This window comes from Notolepis coatsorum (assembly GCF_963971535.1).
Source record: "Notolepis coatsorum genome assembly, chromosome: 11".
In the NCBI taxonomy this organism is placed as follows: Eukaryota; Metazoa; Chordata; class Actinopteri; order Aulopiformes; family Paralepididae; genus Notolepis; species Notolepis coatsorum.
The window spans coordinates 109,756,444-109,781,457 of NC_140175.1; the positions used below are offsets into that span (position 1 = coordinate 109,756,444).

General features: G+C 45.4%; 2 protein-coding genes across 3 annotated transcripts in view; both read right to left on the reverse strand.

Annotated features, from left to right (window-relative positions):
- The window catches only part of LOC311237241 (intraflagellar transport protein 74 homolog), a gene marked incomplete at its 3' end in the record, with an annotated part of 94,032 nt that extends 90,286 nt beyond the window's left edge, over positions 1–3,746 (reverse strand). Inside the window, exons 1-3 of the mRNA XM_084325048.1 lie at positions 3,390–3,746; positions 1,690–1,825; positions 186–234 (exon numbers count right to left, since the gene is read on the reverse strand). Of these exons, the coding sequence (XP_084181174.1) occupies positions 186–234; positions 1,690–1,825; positions 3,390–3,479 (275 nt within the window). The 5' untranslated portion in view covers positions 3,480–3,746. The remainder of the gene's footprint in view (positions 1–185; positions 235–1,689; positions 1,826–3,389) is intronic.
- A 6,491-nt stretch (positions 3,747–10,237) lies between these two features.
- Positions 10,238–25,014, reverse strand: part of fsd1l (fibronectin type III and SPRY domain containing 1-like) — a 172,501-nt gene continuing 157,724 nt past the window's right edge. The window contains exons 10-14 of one of the 2 annotated variants that reach the window (XM_084324469.1): positions 23,783–23,815; positions 19,223–19,320; positions 17,862–18,113; positions 15,274–15,362; positions 10,238–11,751 (exon numbers count right to left, since the gene is read on the reverse strand). In XM_084324469.1, the coding sequence (XP_084180595.1) occupies positions 11,629–11,751; positions 15,274–15,362; positions 17,862–18,113; positions 19,223–19,320; positions 23,783–23,815 (595 nt within the window). In that variant the 3' untranslated portion in view covers positions 10,238–11,628. The remainder of the gene's footprint in view (positions 11,752–15,273; positions 15,363–17,861; positions 18,114–19,222; positions 19,321–23,782; positions 23,816–25,014) is intronic. The other variant, XM_084324470.1, reaches the window with a different exon arrangement.

A 25,014-nucleotide genomic window follows, 5' to 3' on the forward strand; every position in this document is an offset into this window, starting at 1 on the left:
GTGTGTGTGTGTGTGTGTGTGTGTGTGTGTGTGTGTGTGTGTGTGTGTGTGTGTGTGTGTGTGTGTGTGTGTGTGTGTGTGTGTGTGTGTGTGTGTGTGTGTGTGTTGGGGGGTAGTAGTAGTAGTGGCAGCAGCAGTACATTAGTAATCACAGTAGCAGTAGTAGTAGGTGTGTGCATTTCTACCTGAGTAACCCTAGGTAGTAGGACTTATCCAGGATCTGTCTCTGAGGTCCTAAAGAAGAAGGAAATAAGAAATTAAGTTGACAATTAAAGAAGGTAAATGTCATACCAGTTCAATCAGGATTTCAACCATGGGAAAGAGTGGTTACATTGCAATCCATAGGAACTAGAGCCTGACATCTGGTTGGGATTCCTGCAGGATGGGAGTTAATTTCATGATCCATCAGGTGAACGGGACGGGAATAAAAATCAACAGGATTGGGCGGGATGGGATTCATGTTTTTTTAAAGGGATTTTCTATATACAGTATAGCTTTACATTTATACCTGAGATGTGTGATGTATTCTTGATTCTGACCGAAATAGAGGCCGAAACCAAAGACGACCCTGTTTGTCTCAGCCGGAGTCATTTTTGTAACTTCCACCGGGATCGGGACAGGAGGAATCACAGGATCGGGACAGGAGGAATCACAGGAGCGGGACAGGAGGAATCACAGGAGCGGGACAGGAGGAATCACAGGAGCGGGACAGGAGGAATCACAGGAGCGGGACAGGAGGAATCACAGGAGCGGGACAGGAGGAATCACAGGAGCGGGACAGGAGGAATCACAGGAGCGGGACAGGAGGAATCACAGGAGCGGGACAGGAGGAATCACAGGAGCGGGACAGGAGGAATCACAGGAGCGGGACAGGAGGAATCACAGGAGCGGGACAGGAGGAATCACAGGAGCGGGACAGGAGGAATCACAGGAGCGGGACAGGAGGAATCACAGGAGCGGGACAGGAGGAATCACAGGATGGGGACAGGAGGAATCACAGGAGCGGGACAGGAGTAAAGATCAGGCTCTAAGAGGAGCCACCCTTGTACGCTACAGCAGGGAGCAGCTCTCGACAGTCTTTTATAAAAACACACTTTCAGTATTGGGACTCCCTAAAGTCCAGGCATCTCATGTATATAATAAACCCACCCCTATCTCAACCCTAACCTCATTGGACCTCACACACCAACTTGAACCACACAGTGCATGACGCCATACATGAGATGCCAGGTTTTTAGTATCTGCTATAGTATGCTTGAGGAAGGTTCCTCCATCTTCCCTGCATAGCAAAGCAGACTGTGTCACACGTGACTCTGCATGGCTTCCAGCAGACACTGGCCCACAGAGAGGTGATGCGATGATGGGTCACACAAGTTTGAAAGCAGCGTTGATGAAGCTATAGTCCGGCTTTAGGGGACAAACACTTCTATTAGCAACAAGGAACAATAAGAGCAACATTATTGCAGTGTTGTGGGGACTTTGCGAGTACGCCTTGGGAAACAATGTTTGGCTGTTGTGTGTCTCGCTCGATTATAAAACAGTGGACCCCATTTAACCTATATACTAACAAAACTGTATCAAGCATTTTAATAGATACAATGAGAACAATTTCAGCATCCATCAATCCGTCTTATAAATGTGGAAATCCTGATACAGTATTATTAACGGTGACCAGCTCGCTGCACCCACCCTTCATGCCAGTTTTCATGCCGCTCAGCCCCTGTTGGGTGACAGGCCTGTCAGTCACTTTGATCTGGGCTGACAGGACTCCGGTGGCGGCGACGGGCCCGCCCCTCGTACCCGGACGCCCGGTCCCCGGAACCATCTACAGGGGGTGGGGAACGAGACAGAACATCGATGCGTCATTCATTGGATTGCTGTCAGTCACCTCCTGTGTTTAGGCTACTGTGGATTTAAACCTATCATCTATCAACTCTGAAGATATTAACTCTCAAAACCGCTCTCAAAGAGCACCTACGGGAGGCTGCAATTCGAAACTGGCCCCTGTAAATGTTCACCCCCTGCCCCCCCCCCCCCCCACCCAACCCCCTCCAATGTACAGTTTCTTCCCCCTCAAATATATACTCTCTTTTAGAAACGCTGTCTCTTAAACAGTACTGTATATTTGTAGATCTTGTAGGTCATAAATGTCTGAATGTAACAGTACTGTTTATCTGTATGTCGTGTATGTCATAAATGTTATGATGAATTGAAAATGTGGGATTGATTGATTGATTGAAATTTGTATTAACAGATTGCAGAATGGGTATTGATTGATTGATTGATTGATTGATTGAACATTTTATTAACAGATTGCAGAATGGGTACAGTACAGTACAGCTCAATACACACAATTGTTAAGGGGATGCAGACCAGAGAAAGACTTTCGTCTTGTTTACATCAGGGTCCCCCATTTTCAATTCATAGCGAGTTACATGGGGTCGGGACTGGGGTGAGTTATTAAGATGAATTTAAAATGGGGGACCCTGATGTAAACAAGACGAAAGTCTTTCTCTGGTCTGCATCCCCTTAACAATTGTGTGTATTGAGCCGTACTGTATTGTATCCATTCTGCAATTTGTTAAATAAAAATGTCAATCAATCAGACATCCGTCCTCAAACGGAATGCACTTATAAATTATTAGATTAGATTCAAGTGTATTGTCATTATACAGCACACGTACAGTATGGGTAATAGAGCCTAGGCAGGGTATAGGGGAGGGGGGGTATATTATGTGAATATAAATCCTCAGTACACAAGAGGTGACAGCAATGCAATTGATTGATTGAACACTTTATTAACCGATTGCAGAATGGGTACAATACAGTACAGCTCAATACACACAATTGTTAAGGGGATGCAGACCAGAGAAAGACTTTCGTCTTGTTTACATCAGGGTCCCCCATTTTCAATTCATCATAACATTTATGACATACAGATATCAGTACTGCTACATCCAGACATATATGACATACAAGATATACAAATATAGACAGCGTTTCTAAACGAGAGTATATACATTTGAGGGGGAAGAAACTGTACATTACGACCCCCTGTAACTCGCTATGAATTGAAAATGGGGGACCCTGATGTAAACAAGACGAAAGTCTTTCTCTGGTCTGCATCCCCTTAACAATTGTGTGTATTGCCGTAGTGTACTGTACCCATTCTGCAATCTGTTAAATAAAGTTTTCATTCATTCATTCATTCATTCATACTCCAGTGGAACTCACCCCAGTCCCGACCCCCTGTAGGCTGTACCTCCAGTGTAACTCACCCCAGTCCCGACCCCCTGTACCTCCAGTGGAACTCACCCCAGTCCCGACCCCCTGTACCTCCAGTGGAACTCACCCCAGTCCCGACCCCCTGTACCTCCAGTGGAACTCACCCCAGTCCCGACCCGCACAGCAGTGGCTGGTGGCTTGCTGCGGCTCGCCGGCCTCCCGAGCCCTGAGGGGGGTCGCTGCTGGCTCGCCATGACCTCCCTGTTCAGCTGGACTAAACACAAGAGAACCTGTTCCACGTTAGTCAGGTAAACTGAGGTTAGCTTCACGTTAGCGGACTAAACTGACTCCCGTGGCCACGTTAACGTCAGAGCAGCCGAAGCGACAGGCTGGCAGCACGATGCCGCTGTTCTGGTCAAAAGTGTCAATTTAACGTTAAGTACAAAGTTCGCTCTTTTACCTAATTCGGTGCAAAAGATAAACCTATAACGCTAGCTCCAGATGAGCCGTGTGTTCACTCGTCTTAGTTGATGTTGCCACAGCAACGACCCTTGGTCCCATCTCGCGAGACGAGCGTAGTCTCATCTTTTGGGCTCGAAAAACATAAAATATGTATACCGCCCCCTACTGGACTGGAATGTGTAGTACCGGTCTCTCTCACCTGACTCCACTAAAGTGACAACATTAGCCTCCTTTGACAGGTGGGTTGAAAACGCTTTTATTTGCTGTTCATTGGACAAGTGATGTCTGCGAGGTCACAAAGATCAAATAATATCACACAGGACTGTAGGAGTTAATATCACAGCTTGTTTTGAGGCCAAAGAGACAACATGAGCTCTACCCAGAGCCACAGATTAGCACCCCAACACACAGCATTAGTCATAAAATGCTTGTTACAGTATGACACCAGATTCCTTCGCAGTCGATATATAGCATTGTGCTGTGGCCACGAGAAACAAGCGACCTTTACGTTCTATAGTACTGTGAATGCATTCTACTCTGCATTGCACATTGTACATGTGTAGCTACATACTGAACACTTGTGTCTACGTACGTTACTTCTATTTTTTACTTGCTATACTTATTTTATACTTATCTATTTTTGTCTAGCAGTCTCTGGAGCGTAACAGAAAGAAGTATTTTGTATAAAAGTATTCTGTACTTCTGTATGACAACTAATAAAGAAACTTGAACTTGAATGGGCAATTCTGCCAATCATCGTCAACAGTAGCCTATTGTTCCATAATTGTGTTTATGGTTTTGCCTATTTAGCCCATCCCCATCCCAGATGAAGACAACATTGCTCATCTGGAGTCTGTTTTGCCTGAAAATGTTTCCCTTGAATCCTAGGCCTTTTGTGTACAATCTGTAGTTAGTTTCACACCGACAGACCTACCGTGTCTCCAAACCACGTGTTCGTGACACAATCTGTAGCTCTGGGTCCATCAACGCTTCACAGCAGCATGAGACATGGGCCCCGTTCCCCGTACCTGGCTAACTGAGTTAGCCGGATAATTTCCAGCATAGCCTGACTTAAGCCAGAACTTTCCATTCCCCGACGCTCGATTGTCTAAATCACCATGACAACAGATCAAAAAGTTTGAGCCTGGTCGGGAGCAGGGTTAAGTTCAGTTAGCTGGATGAACCATGGCCACGCCCCCGCAAAGAAATGCCAGCTCGCTTCCTGAAATATTTCTCAGTCTAGATCCAATTATACCATTCTGAATTATGTTTTTGTGCTTCGTTTTCCTAGAGGGGGCTTTTGAAATGTATAATAATAGAACTAAATGCTGATAATAAATCATATTGAGCCTATAGATTTACTTTGTCCTAAATAAAATAATGCACGTCATATACGGCGCTCGGAGTCGCGATACACGCTGCATGTGGTTATTTTAATAACGGCGCATTGCAAATGTTAATCCCGCGGGGATATTTTTAATGAATGAAACCTATCGGCCGTTTGGCTCTGATTAGTTTCATATATTCTCCGCTGTAGATTTGCTTAACGGAGCGCCCGGATTGTGTTTCATTCAAGCATAAAATTGAAGTGTCTATGCGTGGATTGTGGTTTTTGTGTGATATTGTAACTGGGATTAAAATGTCTGATGATGCGCTGTTTGACGGATTTGAGAAATTGAATGAGCCGTTGACGTCACATTAATGCATTTGAGAATAAAGAGATAAAACTTCATTCAAAAGAAAAATATTCGAAACACAGGTTTCTTGTCCATTGATGGATACACAATGAATATATCCCGTCTGGCACAGTGGTGCAACAGCTAGTGCTCAATCCTGTCAACCGGGCGACCCGAGTTCGAAACCCCGCGTTTCCAATATACATTTTTTGGAATATAATATTAATGATTATACGCAAAATTAGCCTAGTTTTAAGTTAAAATATTATAAATCTACATGCATTGAGGATGTCATTCTTTATATAGCTCTCAACGTGCACCAAATTGATGTATTTACATTGCAAAAAGAAGAAAAAGACTAGGAGGGGGATTCGAACGCGGGTCGTCTGCGTGAAAGGCAAAAGGACAAACCGTCACACCACAGTGCAGATAAGTAAAACATCCACCATACATCAATCAATGGATAAGAGAGCCGTATCCTTATTCTGAAACAGTTGAACTAATTATTTTCGCTAGCAAGATCTCATTTGATTATTCAATCCATAAACCTACTGCCAGCAGGAACGTTTAAAGAAATATAATCTGATTGATTGGGGTAATGAGGGATTTAAAATTAGCCTATAGATTATGCATTTAACTTGTCGGCGAGGCTATTGAGCCGCCTGCAATCTGTTAATAAAGTTTTAAAACAATCAATCAATCAATGCAGTTAGAAGATTAGGATTTCTGCGATCGACACTGCTGTCTTTTCAACTGAAGCGGCCGCGCGCAATTATCCAGAGTCTCAAGTCTGGTTCGAGTTAACGAGACTGAATCAGCCTTCGAGGAACAGGAAAATCCCGGCTTCAAACATCGGGTTAATTGAATCTGGATAATGGGACTCTTGATCGACTTAGTTGAACCAGGTACGGGGAATAGGGCCCTGGTCAAAGAGTGAAAAGATAAACACAGAAGATGGACCAGTACGAACACAAAAAAAGACGTATAAAGAATTGAAACATGTTAATGTAATTCAGTTTAAGAAATCTTCTACACCAACATCAGTACAAGGAGAATCCAATTGCATGAGACCATTTCAAACTATAATCTGAACGTTTGTGTGAAAACCATTTTCATACGGATGAAGTGCACAATGTGTTGTGAATGAACAGCAGAGTTCCTGATATATTATTGCAGTTCCGATATCCCGACAGCAGGTGCCAGTAATACGGTATACACCCAGTATAATAATCCAGTTCAGTATCTTTTTTCCCAGTTCAGTTTTCCCTCACTAGAAACATTATAAAAATCATCTTTGGTGGTAGAACTGGGTGACATTTTACTCCACAAATGGATATTCACTGTTACTGTTGTTAGTTCCTTTTCAAAATATCTCCTCCTAAAGTAAAAGGGTTAACCCCTTGTAGAGTGGTAGTGAAAGGGTTAAAGATCATGGTAGGTGGGTGATTCCTTGAGGAAATGTAGTTGAAGAAATTCTAACATTATAGCATTGTTTCCAGCCTACTAAGACATCATACCCTGCCTACTATAATAATAATAATAATACATTTTATTTATAAAGCGCTTTTCAGGAACCCAAAGACGCTACCATGGTACTATGACATCATGTCCCATTTTCCAGATTCCCATTCCTACTCAGAGCAATAGAGGCCTTGCACGGAATGTTGGTGTAGTTCTTTCTTCCAAAATGGCCACTTGTATCTTTTAAAGAAAATGCCACATTTTCTGTGCAGTGGTCGAGTAGGTAAAACGTCGGGAAAGCATCTTACTGTTCCCCTGCGACTCGCACGCAGATTCAGTTTCTCTTGATACACGTAGCAAGAGATTTGTGAGACATTCTGTGACAGGCCTCTATTCCGTTCATCCCGTCGGCACACAGTGGTTCTCAACCTTTTTTGGTTCGCAGCCCCAAAAAAACAAGAGGGATGCCTGTTTGCCCTCCATTACATAATCAAACACAGACAGAACGGTAGACTTTGACACAAAATAATGATTTTTATTTCCTCTTTTCAGGTAATTTAACCTGATTTAGTGATTGGAGGAGGCTCTTTAGGCTTCAAAGATTCATTATTTCACAAACAAAAATGCATCTACACAGAAGACTTATAAACCTGATCATGTATTTGTATATATTATTGCGACCCCAGGTTGATAACCACTGGCCTAGATCGTTGTGCATTTAAAGCTATTTTTTTTTTTTTTTACCATGAAAACAGGTGACATTGCCTCAGCAGGGATGGCAACAGAATCATCACCGTGGACAACATAGTGAACTGCAGAGGCCAGAAGTATCATAGAAATGTTTTTGCTTATGAATCCCAGCCTTCGGGAGCAGGGTGGGTCAGAGCAGGGTGGGTTCAGTCAGGTTGCAGTTTAATCGTGAACCTTATGCACTTATAAGCCGCTTTGAATAAAAGCGTCAGCTAAATGACTAAATGTAATCATTTCAACTGTGGACACATCGATACTTCATATTTCTTAATATGAGTGTTGCAACCTTCCCACACAGAGGGTTTTCTCCTTTTGGATTTTTTAAGTCATTAAACTTGACGTGAAACTGACCTGCACCCCCCCCCCCCCCGCTTCAGACATGAATATGGAGACGTACTTCTAATCCAACAACAACAACGACCACCTCAGACAACATCCTTCAGAATCAGTTCTTTTAGGGGTTTACCCTAGAACCCCAAGAGGACGGGACAGCGGCGTTGTGAGAAGCGCTCCGAAAAGGCTTTCCCTCGTTGCCCTCAGGGGAGACGAGTTGTGTCGTTGTGTCTCTCCGTCCTGAGTAACACCTGTGAGAACGTTATCCACCTGTCCTCCTCGTCTTCTCCTCCTCGGGTTTTAATCTTGGTCGCGTGCGCTTACCGAACGCCACGGGTTGGGGGGGGGGGGGGGGGGTTTGAGGCAGATCATTATAAGAAAACAGTTTGCGTCAAAAGCAGCACTAGTCAATATTTTACAGTAGGCCTACGGTTAAGTACACTGTGCAAAAGTCCTCCAACATCTATAGGTAACCCTACGTCGGTACAGTATCATACGGCATAAACTCAAACGTTCAACTCCCAAACAACAGAGATATTGTTAAATATCAGACCGACACATTGAAAACACGAACAAAACGCCTCCGTCAAGAGAGGAAGAATATGCCATTCACGTGGTCAGTCGTACATATATACATAGAAATGGACACACACACACACACAAATATACAGTATATATGTAGGAGTCATTATACAGATGTCAGCTGGTAATTGACAAGGCTTTCTTGTGCCAAAACACACACAGTCGCACGCTTAAAAAAAAAAAAAAAAACTAGAATAATAATAATAATAATAATAAAAATAAAGAGAAAGAAAATGAAAATAATTATCAGCATTCAGACTATAAAGAGGGAGGAAAGTGCACTCATCTATTCCCTGATTAAGCAACAACAGCATTCGTGATATTGGGCGACAGGCCCCGCTCTCCTGCTCCGACCTCTGACCTCTCCCCTTGGTCACGGCTAGAAGGTATCTACATTTAGTTGATTTTTCACCTTAAGAAGTTGTTCATAAATCGAACCCTTACCTTAACCTTACCCTTTAACTCAGTGTTTATAAAAACCTAACCCTTAACTTAACCCTACCCTTAACCTCAGTATTTATAAACGTTAACCTCACTAGAGACATCACACCCAACCTTAACCCTTTCACTGCCACATGACAGAAGGTTAACCTTTACTATCACATAACCGACGGCTAATAATGCTAATGATGGAGCATCGCCGTCGGTTGTGTGATAGTAAAGAGCTAACCTTCTGTATCGTCACAGTGAAAGGGTTAACCGGCTGTTGTGTGGCAGTGAAAGGGTTAACCTAAAAAAAGAGAGGAAAGATAATAATTTGTGTGATCATGGATTGTGAAAGTGATCCTAGCCATGACCCATGAGCCCTTCCCTCCCACAGAGCTGAGCCACTACGGTAACTTCACCCCCACCTTCCGGCGACCAAACGTTCGCTAGGAGTGATGCAAAATGGCGACCCCAAAAAAACGGCCCACGGACAGGAGCTGAGGCGTTAAGCGAAAAGCCAAGGACAGTGCCGGGCCAGTGGGCTGCCCACGGAGCCTGAAGACAAGCTGATCTTAGGTGTTCTGAAGGAGACTAAAGCTCTTCTCATACGAATCCTCCTACGTCACGTCGTGTCCGCAGAGTGACTGTGCAGAATGCCCCGGTGAACCTTCTCCCACGTAAAGCAAGCAGTGCTGTAGAGCCCCCTCTGCTGTAGTCTCCGCCCCCTCTGCTGTAGAGCCCCCTCTGCTGTAGAGCCCCCTCTGCTGTAGTCTCCGCCCCCTCTGCTGTAGTCTCCGCCCCCTCTGCTGTAGTCTCCGCCCCCTCTGCTGTAGTATCCGCACCCTCTGCTGTAGTCTCCGCCCCCTCTGTTGTAGTCTCCGCCCCCTCTTCTGTAGTCTCCACCCCCTCTGCTGTAGTATACACCCCCTCTGCTGTAGTCTCCGCCCCCTCTGCTGTAGTCTCCACACTGTTCTTTTTTTTTTATTGGTCTTTTTCCCCCTCCATTTTCCTCCGATTTTCTCCCATCCCAATGTTAGTCGTATGCCAATTCCCAGTCCCTTCCTGGTCGCTGCGCACTTACCCCCCACAGTCAGATCATCTGGGAGAGTGGAGGCTACCACGTGCTTCCTCCGACACACGTCCAGCCAATCACCGCTTCTTTTCACCTGGCAGCGCGGATTCTCACTGAGAGGGCGTAGCGTGTGGGAGGACCACACTATCCCCCTCACGTCCAATCCGCGCTTAGCAGGCGCCCCGACCGAACTGTAGGAGTCGCTGTTTACAACGACCCGGACCCACCCCGCCAGCTTCTCCCACCCTCTGATACAGCCAATTGTATTAGTGCAGACGGCCAGCCAAGCTGGTGACAACCCCGGAGCTGTGAGCTGGATTCGAACAGGCAAATCCAGCTCAGCTCCGGGGCTGGTGACGAACGCAATCTCCGCTCGGCCACCTAACCGCCCCCGTCTCCACACTGTTCTATGCAATGGTTCAAATCAGGCGGACAGTGAAGCAGAGAGAGAGGGAGAGACTGGTATATAACGGGCATTTTCACATGCACCCTTTTGTGACCCGAATTTAATGAAACTGAATGGAATAGGAGGGACACTAAGGCCGCCACAAGATAACTGCAGAGGGGCTGTCACTACCCGACTAGTCCCCCCCCCCCCCCTGCTGGGCCTCTATGCTAGTACCTATTTGTACTGTGCTTGCAGTGGGCAATTTCGAGACAAATACTATGATCGCTAAGCCAGATAGCAGATAGAGTAAATACTACCAACTGCCTTGTTATTGTTAGCTAAATAAATAGCCAACTAGATCGCAAAGGCATATTATTGAGGCATAAGCGTTATCTTGTTAGCATTAGCAAACTACCGGTCGACATTTCTTGTTGTTCTGCATATCAGGAAAAGTACCCAATTTGGCAGAGGGACTAACTGGGCGGGGGGGGGGAGATAAAGGACCCTCAGCCACACGACTGGGAGGAAGTGCTACTGGAGGCAGGGAGTTGACGCTAGCATTAACGACTCCTTTGAAAGAACAGGCTTTTTGAGGTCAGTGAAAGATCAAAAAGAGGTCGTTCTCCATCTCGGCCAATCAGAAGAGGTCGTTCTCCATCTCGGCCAATCAGAAGAGGTCGTTCTCCATCTCGGCCAATCAGAAGAGGTCGTTCTCCGTCTCGGGCCAAATCAGAAGAAGGTCGTTCTCGAAGGAAAACAGTCCGGCGCAACCGTACAGATCTACCAAGGTTCTTGAAATCATGTAGTCAACTGAACAAATGGAAAAACGTCCTCACGGTAGGCTAGTATAGCCCAAAACATTGTTTAGTGTCTCCTTTTTGTTCCTTGCTCTCCATGTGCGGCTGGATTCGTTTTTGTTCTCCTCTGGAAGATGTTGCAGGACGCAGGAAGCGGCGTTGAGGGACGCGTTCAGGCTCCTCTTACTGGATGGTACCTCCAGGGTAGCGACCTGCGACGTCCCACACCAGAGGAGAAGCCCACCTCGCCCAAGACTTCACTTTGTAATCGGTCAGTGTGGAGATTTATATAATAGTGTTGCAGAGTCTAAAATCAGAGGCCTTTCCACCCCATCAGGAAAATAATTCTGGGGCGAACGCCGGGCCAGGCCGGTACCAGACAGACAAAGAGACTGACTGAAAGGCAGAGTGAGGACTGGTTTGAAGGGGGTGTCACGTGGGGGTGGGGGGGGGGGGCTACTGGGGCATGCTGTTGACGCTGCTGTTAGAGCCGGCCAGGCCGTTCTCCGTCTTCTGGAGGCTCCTGACGGCACTGGGAACCTGGAGGCCGGTGGCGAGGCTCAGGCCACCACACCACACCTGCAGGCAGGAGGGAACACAGGAAACATCAGGGTTCCCCCAGACATTGCAAAATGAACTTTCAAGTACTTTCCCAAGTACTATTTTTCCTTTTAAAATGTCATTTAAAAGGATACAATTCACTTTCACTGCTGCGCTGTTTTCCCATCTTTACTCCCTGGTGCCAGAGTTATTGACCATTTTCACGATGTTTGCGGACCCATCGTATATTCTATATTATAGCTATGGAGACAATAGTATGGCTCATTTGACAGGCACTATTTATACACCAACATGGAAAAAACAGTGTATGTCTACATACCTTTGCTTGTGCCCTATCCCGTGCTAAAGATCGCCTCGTTTCACTATAATCCAGGCTGATTTCCTGGAACGGGAGTTATGACGGATTATGTGCATAATGCGCAAATCGTTCGGGTTGCTCGCCTGAAACCTATATTATTTCCAAATCAAAAGGTATATGCCATATAGATGTTTCTTCACAAAGTCATCAAGGGGGGGGGGGGGGGGGGGGGGGTCGTTTTATGTGACGCTGTGATCAATACAAAAGCAATGTTTTAGGTTCGGTAAAATATACCTAAAATAGACCTCACCTCTGTCGGAAGGTACTCCAAAAGAATAATCCCAGTAGTTCCATCGCGATCGCCATTACTGGTGTGCATTGGGCCTGGCTAGAATACGTAAAACAATAGGTTTCAGGCGAGCAAATCGGCGACAGATTGTGCTGCTTCACTTTGAGGGGGAGGGGATTCCTGCAGCCCGGAGGCACTGAGAGAAAACTGAGAGACCCAGTTCAAAAGGTAGGCGATACTGCCACCTGTCGGGATTCGATCGCCATTGCAATTATAACGTAGGCAGCGGTGCCAGGGAGACACAGGCAGGTCCACGCGAGTGTTTAGAATGGGAACATCGAAAAAAAGAAAAAAGGATCTAAACCCAAAATATCTCGGGTTTGGCGCAGAATGAGTTAAATGCAGTTTTTTATTTAAACATTTCCCCCCCAATATTTATGGCTTAAAACCAATTTCCCACAATTAGTTACACTTTAGATAAAAAAAAATAAACTATATTTCTTGATTTAGAACAATTTGATCATGGATGAACAAAACTTTCAATGCGAATGGTTGATTTGAATTTCAAGGACTTTTTAAGCACATTGTTAAAAAAAAATTGGCTGTTTTCAAGGAATTCCAGGCCTTGACTTTTTTGGGGGGAAATCAAGCACTTAGTTTAAGCACTTCAAGGACCTTGTGCAAACCCTGCTAGCATCACTTTTACAGGATGTATAGGAGCTTCTCCAGCAGTAGAGCTCTGTGCAGCACTGAGCGCCCGGAGGACCATGAAGAGACCCCAACCTCACCGAGATGTACATTAACACCCCTCCTGGACTATTATATTTGCACATTATACTCAAAACTGTGAGCATCTGAACATGACACTGTTCATATTCTTTGCACAATACTGCACAGCTCTGTTATATATTCCGTTCCACTGTATTTTTATTCTAATTTAGTGTATATATTCTACTACAATCCTGCACAATTGTGCAGCCCTGTCCTATATTATACTCTATTGTATTTCTATTCTAATTTAGTTTATATATTTCATTTTATTCTACTCAAATGTATTGATACTGTATTGTCTGTTAATGTTGATGCACCAAATGACCAAGACAAATTCCTTGATTCTGATTCTATAATAATAACCCTGAGGCATGGAGCATATTTGTGTAATGACAAACATGGCCAGCAGGGGTCACACGTGTGTAATGACACACATGGCCAGCAGGTGTCACAAGTGTCTCAATCAAAGACGAGAGTGAGAGCGGCTCTAATACTAAGTTATACCTGGTCCTAGACGCCTGTACGTTAATGCCAAGCAAGCAGTGCAAAAATGCTTCCGCATTCGTCACCGCACGCTAGTGCGGTAAAGCGCCCTTCTTTTCAGACAAATGCTACCGTGCGTGCACCGGCGGCGGCGTGCTCGCTCAGGTGCGTGCGTACGCCGGCGTGCTCGCGCGAGGTCGCGCATGCGACACGAGCGGAGCTCAATATATATAAGTCACCGCCCCTTATTCAGTATCTAGCAAATAGCTCAATTGGCAAGGACACATGGCTGTCGATCCTATGGCTTGTTTGCTGGCGAGTTCGAATCCCATCGAAAATATTTTTTAACGTGATTTTTTTTTAACGTGTATTCTTTCGCCGATTAAGGTTAGGCATTGTTTCGGAGTTGGTTAAGGTTAGAACGGTTAAGTTTAGGCGCTGTTAAGGAGCTGGTTAAGGTTAGAGTTTGTCAAAGAGAATGGCAATATAATTTCTAAGGTTAAGGTTAAGGTTAGGCATTGTTTCGGAGTTGGTTAAGGTTAGAACGGTTAAGTTTAGGCGTTGTTAAGGAGCTGGTTAAGGTTAGAGTTTGTCAAAGAGAATGGCAATAGACAGCCTATTTCCGCGCGACCTGGGCGCTGGGCGGCGGAAAATGAAAGGCGCATTACTGCATGCCACTACGGTAAATTTTTGCACTGCTTGCTTGGCATAAAGCTACACGCGTCCTAGACGGCCTTATTTGATGCTTGGGTTTAGTGTCATGTACTTGGCTGCTCCTCGACGATAATAATGACTTCATACTTTACCTACGGAGAAATAACTCCGTATATTATAGGCTTTATTATAATATATATACAGGTGCAGCTCAATAAATTAGAATATTGTGGAAAAGTTATTTTATTTCAGTAATTCAATTCAAAAAAGCGAAACTCTCATAGATTATAGATTCATTACACAGAAAGTGAAATATTTCAAGCCTTTATTTGTTTTAATTGGGATGATTATGGCTCATGAAAGCCCAAAATTCAGTATCTCAGAAAGTTTGAATATTACATAAGACATTTTTTATATAGAAATGTCAGCCTTCTGAAAAGTATGTTCATGTATGTTCACTCAGTACTTGGTTGGGGCTCCTTTTTGCACAAATTACTGCATCAATACAGCGAAATATATTGACTTTTCCACGATATTCTAATGTATTGAGCTGCACCTGTATATATATATATATATATATATATATATATATATATATATATATATATATATATATATATATATATATATATATATATATATATATATTATAACAGCAGCAGAGGCTGTGGGACGTGCCCTTGCTGTGTGGACTCTGTCTCCAGGGTGGAGCTCTCAACACGTGGAGCCATTAGGATCCTCCTCCGTTGCTCACGGTAACCAGATTACCAGCAGGGCACCGTGAAGAAGTCATGGCAGACGTGTTTCGTAGTCGTTGGGTTGCTGCTGGCCGGACGCCAGGTCACATGACAGCAGGACGGTGGCAGAGCGCGGCTGGACGCGTGGGTCGAGTTTAACGGCCGAGTTTGAGCCACTGTGTGTGAATGTTTGTTCGGTAGTACTTTCACACTTTGCAGCAGCTGTTCCAGTTTGACCAGGGAGTCAGCTGTATAGTTTCAGGGTTCTGATCAAAACAACAACAAGTTAATCATTGAGAGGAACTCACCATGAAGGCCGGGACGACGGGCTGGCTGAACTTAGCCTTGAAGGTGTGGATCAGCTGTTTGGTCTCTGCGTTGTAGAACGAGAGTTGTCCTGGAGGGAGGGAGATTTATACTTTAATGATTCAGGCGCTTAGCGACTTACTTACTGTAATGTAATGACAAGTACTCGTAGAAGGACGATAAAGGTTTTTCTTTCCGTTTTAAGAGATGTCTAAGAGCTACACTGTAAGACATGTGTAGGTTTGGAAAGAGGAGGGGGAAGGGGGGGGGGGGGGTTAGTAGGTCAGCCTCCTCATCATCTATTCATCTTTACTCACCAGAGGAACTACATGAATGAAACGAGGCTGTAATGTGATACAGAGAGGAGGAAGAGAGGCCTGGGAGCTACATGTCCTCATAATAGCAGAATGAGATTGAGAGAGAGAGATAAAGAGAGGGAGAGAGAGAGAGAGAGAGATATAGGAAGATGGAGAGAGAGAGGGTGTGAGCGATGAAAATGGTGTAAAAAGAGAGAAAAAGAAAGATGGTGTGAGTGTTGAGAATGGATTAAAAAGAGAGAAAGAGTGTGAGGAGAAAGGAGTAAAGAGAGTGAGAGAGAGAGAGAGAGAGAGAGAGAGAGAGAGAGAGGAGAATGGTGTAATGAGAGAGAGAGTGAGAGAGAGAAAGAGGAGAATGGTGTAATGAGAGAAAGAGAGGGAGAGGGGAGAATAAAGAGAGGGAGAGAGAAAGATAATAGATGGTAGTAATGTGATCTCTAGGTGTCAGATGACACTGTTCATGTCACAGGTTATATCCAGTTACATCAGCAGGGAGACACAACTCTACCAACTCTACCTAAAGAGACACCACATTGTACAGCGACCTGGTGCAGAGGACGGGCCCAACAAGAGCTTCTGTACAGACTAAACCTTTCAGAGGACGGGCCCAACGAGAGCTTCTGTACAGACTCAACCTTTCAGAGGACGGGCCCAACGAGAGCTTCTGTACAGACTCAACCTTTCAGAGGACGGGCCCAACGAGAGCTTCTGTACAGACTAAACCTTTCAGAGGACGGGCCCAACGAGAGCTTCTGTACAGACTCAACCTTTCAGAGGACGGGCCCAACGAGAGCTTCTGTACAGACTAAACCTTTCAGAGGACGGGCCCAACGAGAGCTTCTGTACAGACTAAACCTTTCAGAGGACGGGCCCAACGAGAGCTTCTGTACAGACTCAACCTTTCAGAGGACGGGCCCAACGAGAGCGTCTGTACAGACTAAACCTTTCAGAGGACAGGCCCAACGAGAGCTTCTGTACAGACTCAACCTTTCAGAGGACGGGCCCAACGAGAGCTTCTGTACAGACTAAACCTTTCAGAGGACAGGCCCAACGAGAGCTTCTGTACAGACTCAACCTTTCAGAGGACGGGCCCAACGAGAGCTTCTGTACAGACTCAACCTTTCAGAGGACAGGCCCAACGAGAGCTTCTGTACAGACTCAACCTTTCAGAGGACGGGCCCAACGAGAGCTTCTGTACAGACTAAACCTTTCAGAGGACAGGCCAAAAATCACAACATCATATGTTAGGACAGACGAAACCCGTCCAATCTTTCGCCGTCGACTAAAGACTCACTTCTTCAACCACTATCTAAAAAAGAATTTAAATAAGAAAATATCTAACCCTAACTAACCTTACTGTCATGCATTTGTCCTAATAAACTAACCTACACTGTAGCACTCAACACTTTGATGAACATTGTTACTCAGCTGATAGAGTTGTGCCCTTCCTGATGACTTGTCGTACAGAACCTGTAAGTCGCTTTCGATAAAAGCGTCAGCGAAATGAAATGTAAATATGTATTGCATCATATTGCACAAGTCCCTCAGACAAAATAACCATATGTTTGTTTTAAGTTTTCAGAGGAACAAATTTTTTATAAATTTATTTAACATTATTATCTAAAAGGTGGTATATTAGACGGTAGAGGTTTGAGTACTTTCTTGTGATATATCACATTCGGATTGACTGCAAATTCATGGGATGTCTAAAAAAGAAATTAAAATGGGAGTTATGTGGTTCTTCAGTGCAAGAGCTTCATATATTCAGGGACAGGAATAAAGGAAGGGATTAGGCTGACGACATCATCTCCACAGCTCTTCTTTAACCCTTTCACTGCCACACTACAGAAGGTTAACCTTTCGCTACCACACTACAGACGGTTTGTAGTGTGGTAGTGAAAGGGTTAACACTTTTTCGTGTGGCAGTGAAAGGGTTAACCTTATGTAGTGTGGCAGTGAAAGGTTAACCTTCAGTAGTGTGGTAGTGAAAGGGTTAACCTTCAGTAGTGTGGTAGTGAAAGGGTTAACCCTTTTTCATGTGGTAGTGAAAGGGTTAACACTTTTTCGTGTGGCAGTGAAAGGGTTAACCTTATGTAGTGTGGCAGTGAAAGGTTAACCTTCAGTAGTGTGGTAGTGAAAGGTTAACCTTCTGTAGTGTGGTAGTGAAAGGGTTAACCATTTGGTAGTGTGGTGGTGAAAGGGTTAAGTTGCTAGCTAGTGAGTGAGGGAACTAAGAAGCAATAAGCAGTGGCTGGCGGGCGCTTCCTCCGTACCGTTGTCCAGGTCACAGTAAACTCCGATACGATCAGGAACTGAACTGTCCAGGGGCTTCGCCTTGTTGTTGTGTTTCGCCGCGAAGCTGGTCTGTAGCCAGTGGTTGGCATGGATACACCAGGTGGAGTTGGTCTTCCCCAATTGGTCGAACTTGCCAAGGTTCCGGTAAGCCACACCCACACTGTAGGATTTACAGTCCTTGAGAGCGTGGACCTCCCAGTAATGCTGCCCACAGTCCATACTGCTGTCACCTGTAGGGGGAGACATAAACAGTTACTCTGAATAAACACAGTCCACACTGCTGTCACCTGTAGGGGGAGACATAAACACAGCCCATACTGCTGTCACCTGTAGGGGGAGGAGACATAAACAGTTACTCTGAATAAACACAGTCCATACTGCTGTCACCTGTAGGAGAGATCAGAAGTTACTCTGAATAAACACAGTCCATACTGCTGTCACCTGTAGGAGAGATCAGAAGTTACTCTGAATAAACACAGTCCATACTGCTGTCACCTGTAGGAGAGATCAGAAGTTACTCTGAATAAACACAGTCCATACTGCTGTCACCTGTAGGAGAGATCAGAAGTTACTCTGAATAAACACAGTCCATACTGCTGTCACCTGTAGGGGGAGACATAAACACAGTCCATACTGCTGTCACCTGTAGGGGGAGACATAAACACAGTCCATACTGCTGTCACCTGTAGGGGGAGACATAAACACAGTCCATAGTGCTGTTACCTGGCGGGGGAGACATAAACACAGTCCATACTGCCGTCACCTGTAGGGGGAGACATAAACAGTTACTCTGAATAAACACAGTCCATACTGCTGTCACCTGTAGGGGGAGACATAAACACAGTCCATACTGCTGTCACCTGTAGGGGGAGACATAAACACAGTCCATACTGCCGTCACCTGTAGGGGGAGACATAAACACAGTCCATACTGCCGTCACCTGTAGGGGGAGACATAAACAGTTACTCTGAATAAACACAGTCCATACTGCTGTCACCTGTAGGGGGAGACATACACACAGTCCATACTGCAGTCACCTGTAGGGGGAGACATAAACAGTTACTCTGAATAAACACAGTCCATACTGCTGTCACCTGTAGGGGGAGACATAAACAGTTACTCTGAATAAACACAGTCCATACTGCTGTCACCTGTAGGGGGAGAGATCAACAAAAGAGCTGGAACACACCCAACCTTCCTGTCTGTGCCAGAGATCAAAACCGGTGACCTTTCCGTTTACCACAAGACCATCCTGCCAGTTATATATGTGTGTGTGTGTGTGTGTGTGTGTGTGTGTGTGTGTGTGTGTGTGTATAATATTACAGTATGTGTGTCTTACCCAGTACGGTGTAGGACTCTCCAGTAAATCGGTCTCGTCCTCCTCTGGTTGCCGGCGACCTGGTGACTGACGTTCTCTTGGGAGACGGAGTCCCGCTTCTACAGGTCAAAGGTCACAACAATTCCATTAGCAACAGCGGTTTCTATAGCTTTATTGGCTTGCTACTCTACCTGTCAAATTAGGCCCATGTCACTCAAACATTAGCCAAACCTACATATTATTATGTGTTTTATTGTAAATAGCGACTATCGATCATCACAATCTTTATAGACCTTAGGTCATCCGACAGAAGGTCAAAGGGTCAAAAAATTAGAAGGTCTCATATCAATTCATTTTTCAAAACAATCGAATCGGGGAAGGTTATTTTGTCCCCCGGTCGAGATTAAAGACAAAAGGTGGCCGAGCCTTCGAGACAGCGGCCCCCCGGCTGTGGAACGCTCTGCCTCGGGACCTACGACCGGTGGTCTCGGTGAACACCTTTAACTCTTTCACTGCCACACGACAGCCGGTTAACCCTTTCACTGTGACAATACAGAAGGTTAGCCCTTTACTATCACACAACCGACGGCGATGCTCCATCATTAGCATTATTAGCTCCGTGGATGCGGAGCTAATGATGCTAATGATGGAGCATCGCCGTCGGTTGTGTGATAGTAAAGGGTTAACCTTCTGTCGTGTGGCAGTGAAAGGGTTAAAAAGCAGCTAAAGACTGTGCCGTTCAAACAGGCGTTTGGCTAACTATGTTCTGTGTAAATCTTGTATGTCTTTTTATCCGTTTTGTTTTTCCTGTTCTTTCACATTTTTTTATTACTTTTCTTTACCATGCTGCCATCTTTGCACTTTACTGATGTTTTTATCACGTGAAGCACTTTGTGACCCTGGTCTGTGAAAGGTGCTGTATAAATAAACATTACTTAACATACTTATTTTGGAGTTTGAGTGACGTGGGCACTGTTTGACGAGAGGAGCGACAAACGACTAAAGCGATGAAGACTCGGGCGAACGGGCCGCGGCGTTAGACGCACAAGAACACGAGTGAATCGGCACAGAGACGAGTGAGCGACAGATGCCGTCGGTGATGTTCATGTCAGAAAGAGGATGATCCGTCGGTGACGCTACACGCTACGGAGCGATGCCCATGTGAGTAAAAGAAAACACACACACACACACACGGAGGTTAGTGTGGTAAACACGCAGTGAGGAAGCCAAGGCAGAGAAGCCAGCAGAGAGAAGGAATGGTAACCAGCAAATGATATTCGATTCCAAAGCCGTGTATGGAGAATGGCATGATGGGAGTTTTACCAAAGGCACAGAGCCAAGTGAGAGGCTAGGTGGCACAGAGCCAAGTGAGAGGCTAGGTGGCACAGAGCCAAGTGAGAGGCTAGGTGGCACAGAGCCAAGTGAGAGGCTAGGTGACACAGAGCCCAGTGAGAGGCTAGGTGGCACAGAGCCAAGTGAGAGGCTAGGTGGCACAGAGCCAAGTGAGAGGCTAGGTGACACAGAGCCAGGTGAGAGGCTAGGTGGCACAGAGCCAAGTGAGAGGCTAGGTGACACAGAGCCAAGTGAGAGGCTAGGTGACACAGAGCCAAGTGAGAGGCTAGGTGGCACAGAGCCAAGTGAGAGGCTAGGTGACACAGAGCCAGGTGAGAGGCTAGGTGGCACAGAGCCCAGTGAGAGGCTAGGTGACACAGAGCCCAGTGAGAGGCTAGGTGACACAGAGCCAAGTGAGAGGCTAGGTGGCACAGAGCCAGGTGAGAGGCTAGGTGACACAGAGCCAAGTGAGAGGCTAGGTGACACAGAGCCAGGTGAGAGGCTAGGTGACACAGCGCCAAGTGAGAGGCTAGGTGACACAGAGCCAAGTGAGAGGCTAGGTGGCACAGAGCCAAGTGAGAGGCTAGGTGACACAGAGCCAAGTGAGAGGCTAGGTGACACAGAGCCAAGTGAGAGGCTAGGTGACACAGAGCCAAGTGAGAGGCTAGGTGACACAGAGCCAAGTGAGAGGCTAGGTGACACAGAGCCAGGTGAGAGGCTAGGTGACACAGAGCCAGGTGAGAGGCTAGGTGACACAGATGCGTTCAAATCTAACGGACTACACGTGTAATGAAGTAATGTAAGGAAGCGTCTTTCTTATTTGCCGACGCTGCATTGGACCGTGGTAACCGTTTCACTACCACACTACCAAAGGGTTAACCCTTCCACTGCGACAATACAGAAGGTTAACATTTCACTGCCACACTACAGATGGTTAACCCTTTCACTACCACACTACAGACGGTTAACCATCTGTAGTGTGGCAGTGAAAGGTTAACCTTCTGTAGTGTGGTAGTGAAAGGGTTAAGTCCATATAGAAACCGTAATCAATATCTTCTCTGTACGGCAGCTTTTTTAATGCAGATTTTTTTAGATTTATTTATTTACTTATTTATTTATTTTCCTAAACAACTATGAAATCCCAAAAGGTTTTCGTCCGACAATATCTGTGCAGAGAGCGAGGAGCCAGTCAGGAACACTGGAGGGGACTTGGGAGGGAGAGCGTTTTCTCTCTAAAATGGAACACATCCCATCTGGTGTCTATGCCGTCTGCGAGTGTCTAATGAACAGGGGACTGTAAGAGCAGCTGGCCAATGACTGACATTCCAGCTGGCCTATGGCTGACACCCCACACCCCCACAGTCAGACCAATAGAAACGAGACGAGTGGGGCCCATGGCAAATCTGTCATTTCCTAGTTCCTGGCGTTTTGTATCGTTTGTCTTTTTTTTCTCGATCATTGGGTTGCCCGCAATTATGTGTAATGCCTCGTTCTAATGTTACGACTTATTGTGATTAACTCAGGATAAGAACTATTGGCTAAAATACCTGAATTATAAATGATCTGATGCATAAACAAAAGGCTGGATTGCATTCATACCCAGCAGCTGATGCAGCGTAGCGATTTCAATTCAGTCAGTGTGATCAGCGTGACATGGGGATGATAACTCGATGGACACACATGTAATATAACTATTCCTACTATCGTCTCCAATGGAGCGCAGTGTTACTCACCCATTACATTTGTTTTCGCAGGCATGGAAGAATTAGCACAGACAGATCATTCATGTGTTACTGGACACCATTTTATTAGATTTTTTATTATGATGTTTGTTTGTATTTATTGTTTTGTGTGGACCCCAGGAAGAGTAGCTGTTGCCATTTGTAACAGCTAATGGGGATCCAAATAAACTTAACTTAACCATGGGGTCATCCAACCTCTACTGCTACTGGACACCATGGGTCATCCAACCTCTAAAACACAAGGATTCTAACTATTTCACTACTGGCACCATTTCTTTGAAAAGGGGTTAAGGAGGAAAAACAGGATTAGCCGAGTGTTTAGAGAAGAGAGAGAGTTAGCGATGTCAGCTACGGATGGAGACACTTGGAAGAAAACGTGATTTGTTTCGTCGTTAGGGCTAATCATAAACGTCTCGTTATTGAACTCAAAGAGCCGCTAGCGACTACCGGTGTCGAGCCAAACAAAGTCAGTCCACCTGTATCTGACAGCAGAAGAAGTCAAGTCACAAACACACAGAGTCAGACACAGCACACCTCGATAGGAAGCCAGGTGAACCATCGCAAACCCCACGGAAGGAGGGCGGAGGTCGAGATGGTTCAGTAGCAGGGAGCTGCTCACAGATCCACTGGTAAACAATTAGTGATGCACTGTATAGAAAAAAACCTTTTTATGATAATCAAATAAAGAGCTATTTTCCAAAATGCATTTTTTTTTGTACTTTTGTAACTTATTTTCAGAAATGACTTGAAACTATTTAAGGCCAAAACAAGTATAAAAAAAAAGAAAGATAAAATATTTTTTTATTATATCGGTTCATATGGACCTCGGTTCAAAACTGCCATATCGGCCGATATATCGTGCATCACTTATGTGCGGCTTTTAACGAGTCGTTTAATCTCGTGTGAAGCCTTGAAATATTATTTCTCTTAAAACAAGCGGGGAAACATCCGCCCGGCGGGCGCGAGGTACAGTAACCTTTTACACGTTTCAATAACAATTCACCTTTTGAAAAATCACTTAAAAAAACTGAAGTCAAAATGCATTAGAACGAGTAAAACTACCCCAATCCGCTGTTAAAAAAAACAGTTGAAGACTAGATTAAAATGTAGCATTGAGGAGGAGACGTCTTCTCAGCTACACAAGACCTAAGCAGGGGGTTTAGAAGTGGACCTGTGGTCTATGGAAGTGCCTTCTGCAGATGAGAACGTGCCCCAACAAGAGGCACAGCACTGGACGGTGAGCTGAGGTTGGTCTTTTTACTGTTCTAATGGTTTCAATATGGTTGATCATGCAGCGTCCAGAGCAGACGCTCCGCATTTGGCTCAAATTTAATCCTTCGATGTCAAATCAGTATGACGGACGAGTCCACAACAAAAAGGCTAACTTTAGCTCACTGTGACAGTACTCAAACACACACACACACACACACACTCAAACACACACACACACACACACTACAGTACGGAGAGTCACACTAGCTGTGAGAGCTATGAGGCTGGGGGTCACCTTGACATGTTCTTCATATTGGTAAGATGGGCACTGTTGATGGGACAAAACAAAATAGAAAGAGATGGAAATAAAATGAAATAAATGGGTTCAAATTAAATAAAGTCAAATAAAATTGTGTGGAACACCTGATAATGTTGTAGACTTACACCCCTTCCTGACAGGCAGCGACGCGAGCGAGAAAAAGTGATTAAAATGTATTCGTTTCAATCAGACTATCCTGACCTGCCGCGAGCGACAGCGAACTGAGCAGCGATGTCGTTCCCCCCTCAAATATTCGCTCGCTGTGTCTCTAGTTGAGCGATTACGCGGCCGAGTCCCGCCCCTAAACACTTTTTATTGGTCGAGAATCGCAGGCTGCTTTGCCCCTGTGTGCTTCCAGGTAACACACACACAGACACACTCGGACACGCGCCGCCTCATATCAGGACAGTGTCGCGCGCGATTTCATCTCCAGTTCACTCGCTCGCTCGCTGCCTGTCAGGAACCGGTGTTAGGGCCGTGTTTGTGGAACACTAGGGGTATGTGGGTGTACTGCATGTGGTATGCGAGAAGCTTTCTTTAAACGTGTTTTCTTTTATAATAAACCACAACGCCACAATACAATAATTACTATTCACAGGGTTCCCACAGACATTGTAACATTTTATTCAAGGACTTTCAAGGACTTTTCCAAGCACATTTTAAAAGGGCATTTAAAAGGATCCAATTCACTTTTAAATGCGTGTTTGGCTTAAAGGTCCCATGCATTATAAATGTCATTTTTCAGTCTCTAGCATTGTATTATAGTAATAGGAGTTCGTATCAATGTGTTTTAGGGTCTAAATACCATATTGGCGAATTGCTCCGTTTCAGCCCAACCCCTCTGTGCCTCTAGTAAATCGGGTCATTTTGATTTGAAGTCCCTGAGCACGTCACTGGGCGCTGTGGATAGACACAGTGATGAGATTGGCTCTGTGGTTGGAGCTAATGCCCGCCCCCATTCTACCTAGACTAGACAGCGAGTGGGGCTGCGGGGCCGAGAGGAAGAGAGAGCCGAGAGGGAGCCGAGAGAAAGGAAGAGAGAGGGAGGGAGGGATAGAGAGGGGGCACATGGGGGGGGGGGGGGGGGGTACCTGCCGGCCGCGCGCCACACGGGAGATTGAAAGAAAGAAAAGAAAAAAGTTGCCTCGTCTCATCAGCGAGAGCCGAGTGGGAGAGAAAGGACAGAAAGGAAGAGAGAAGGAGGGAGG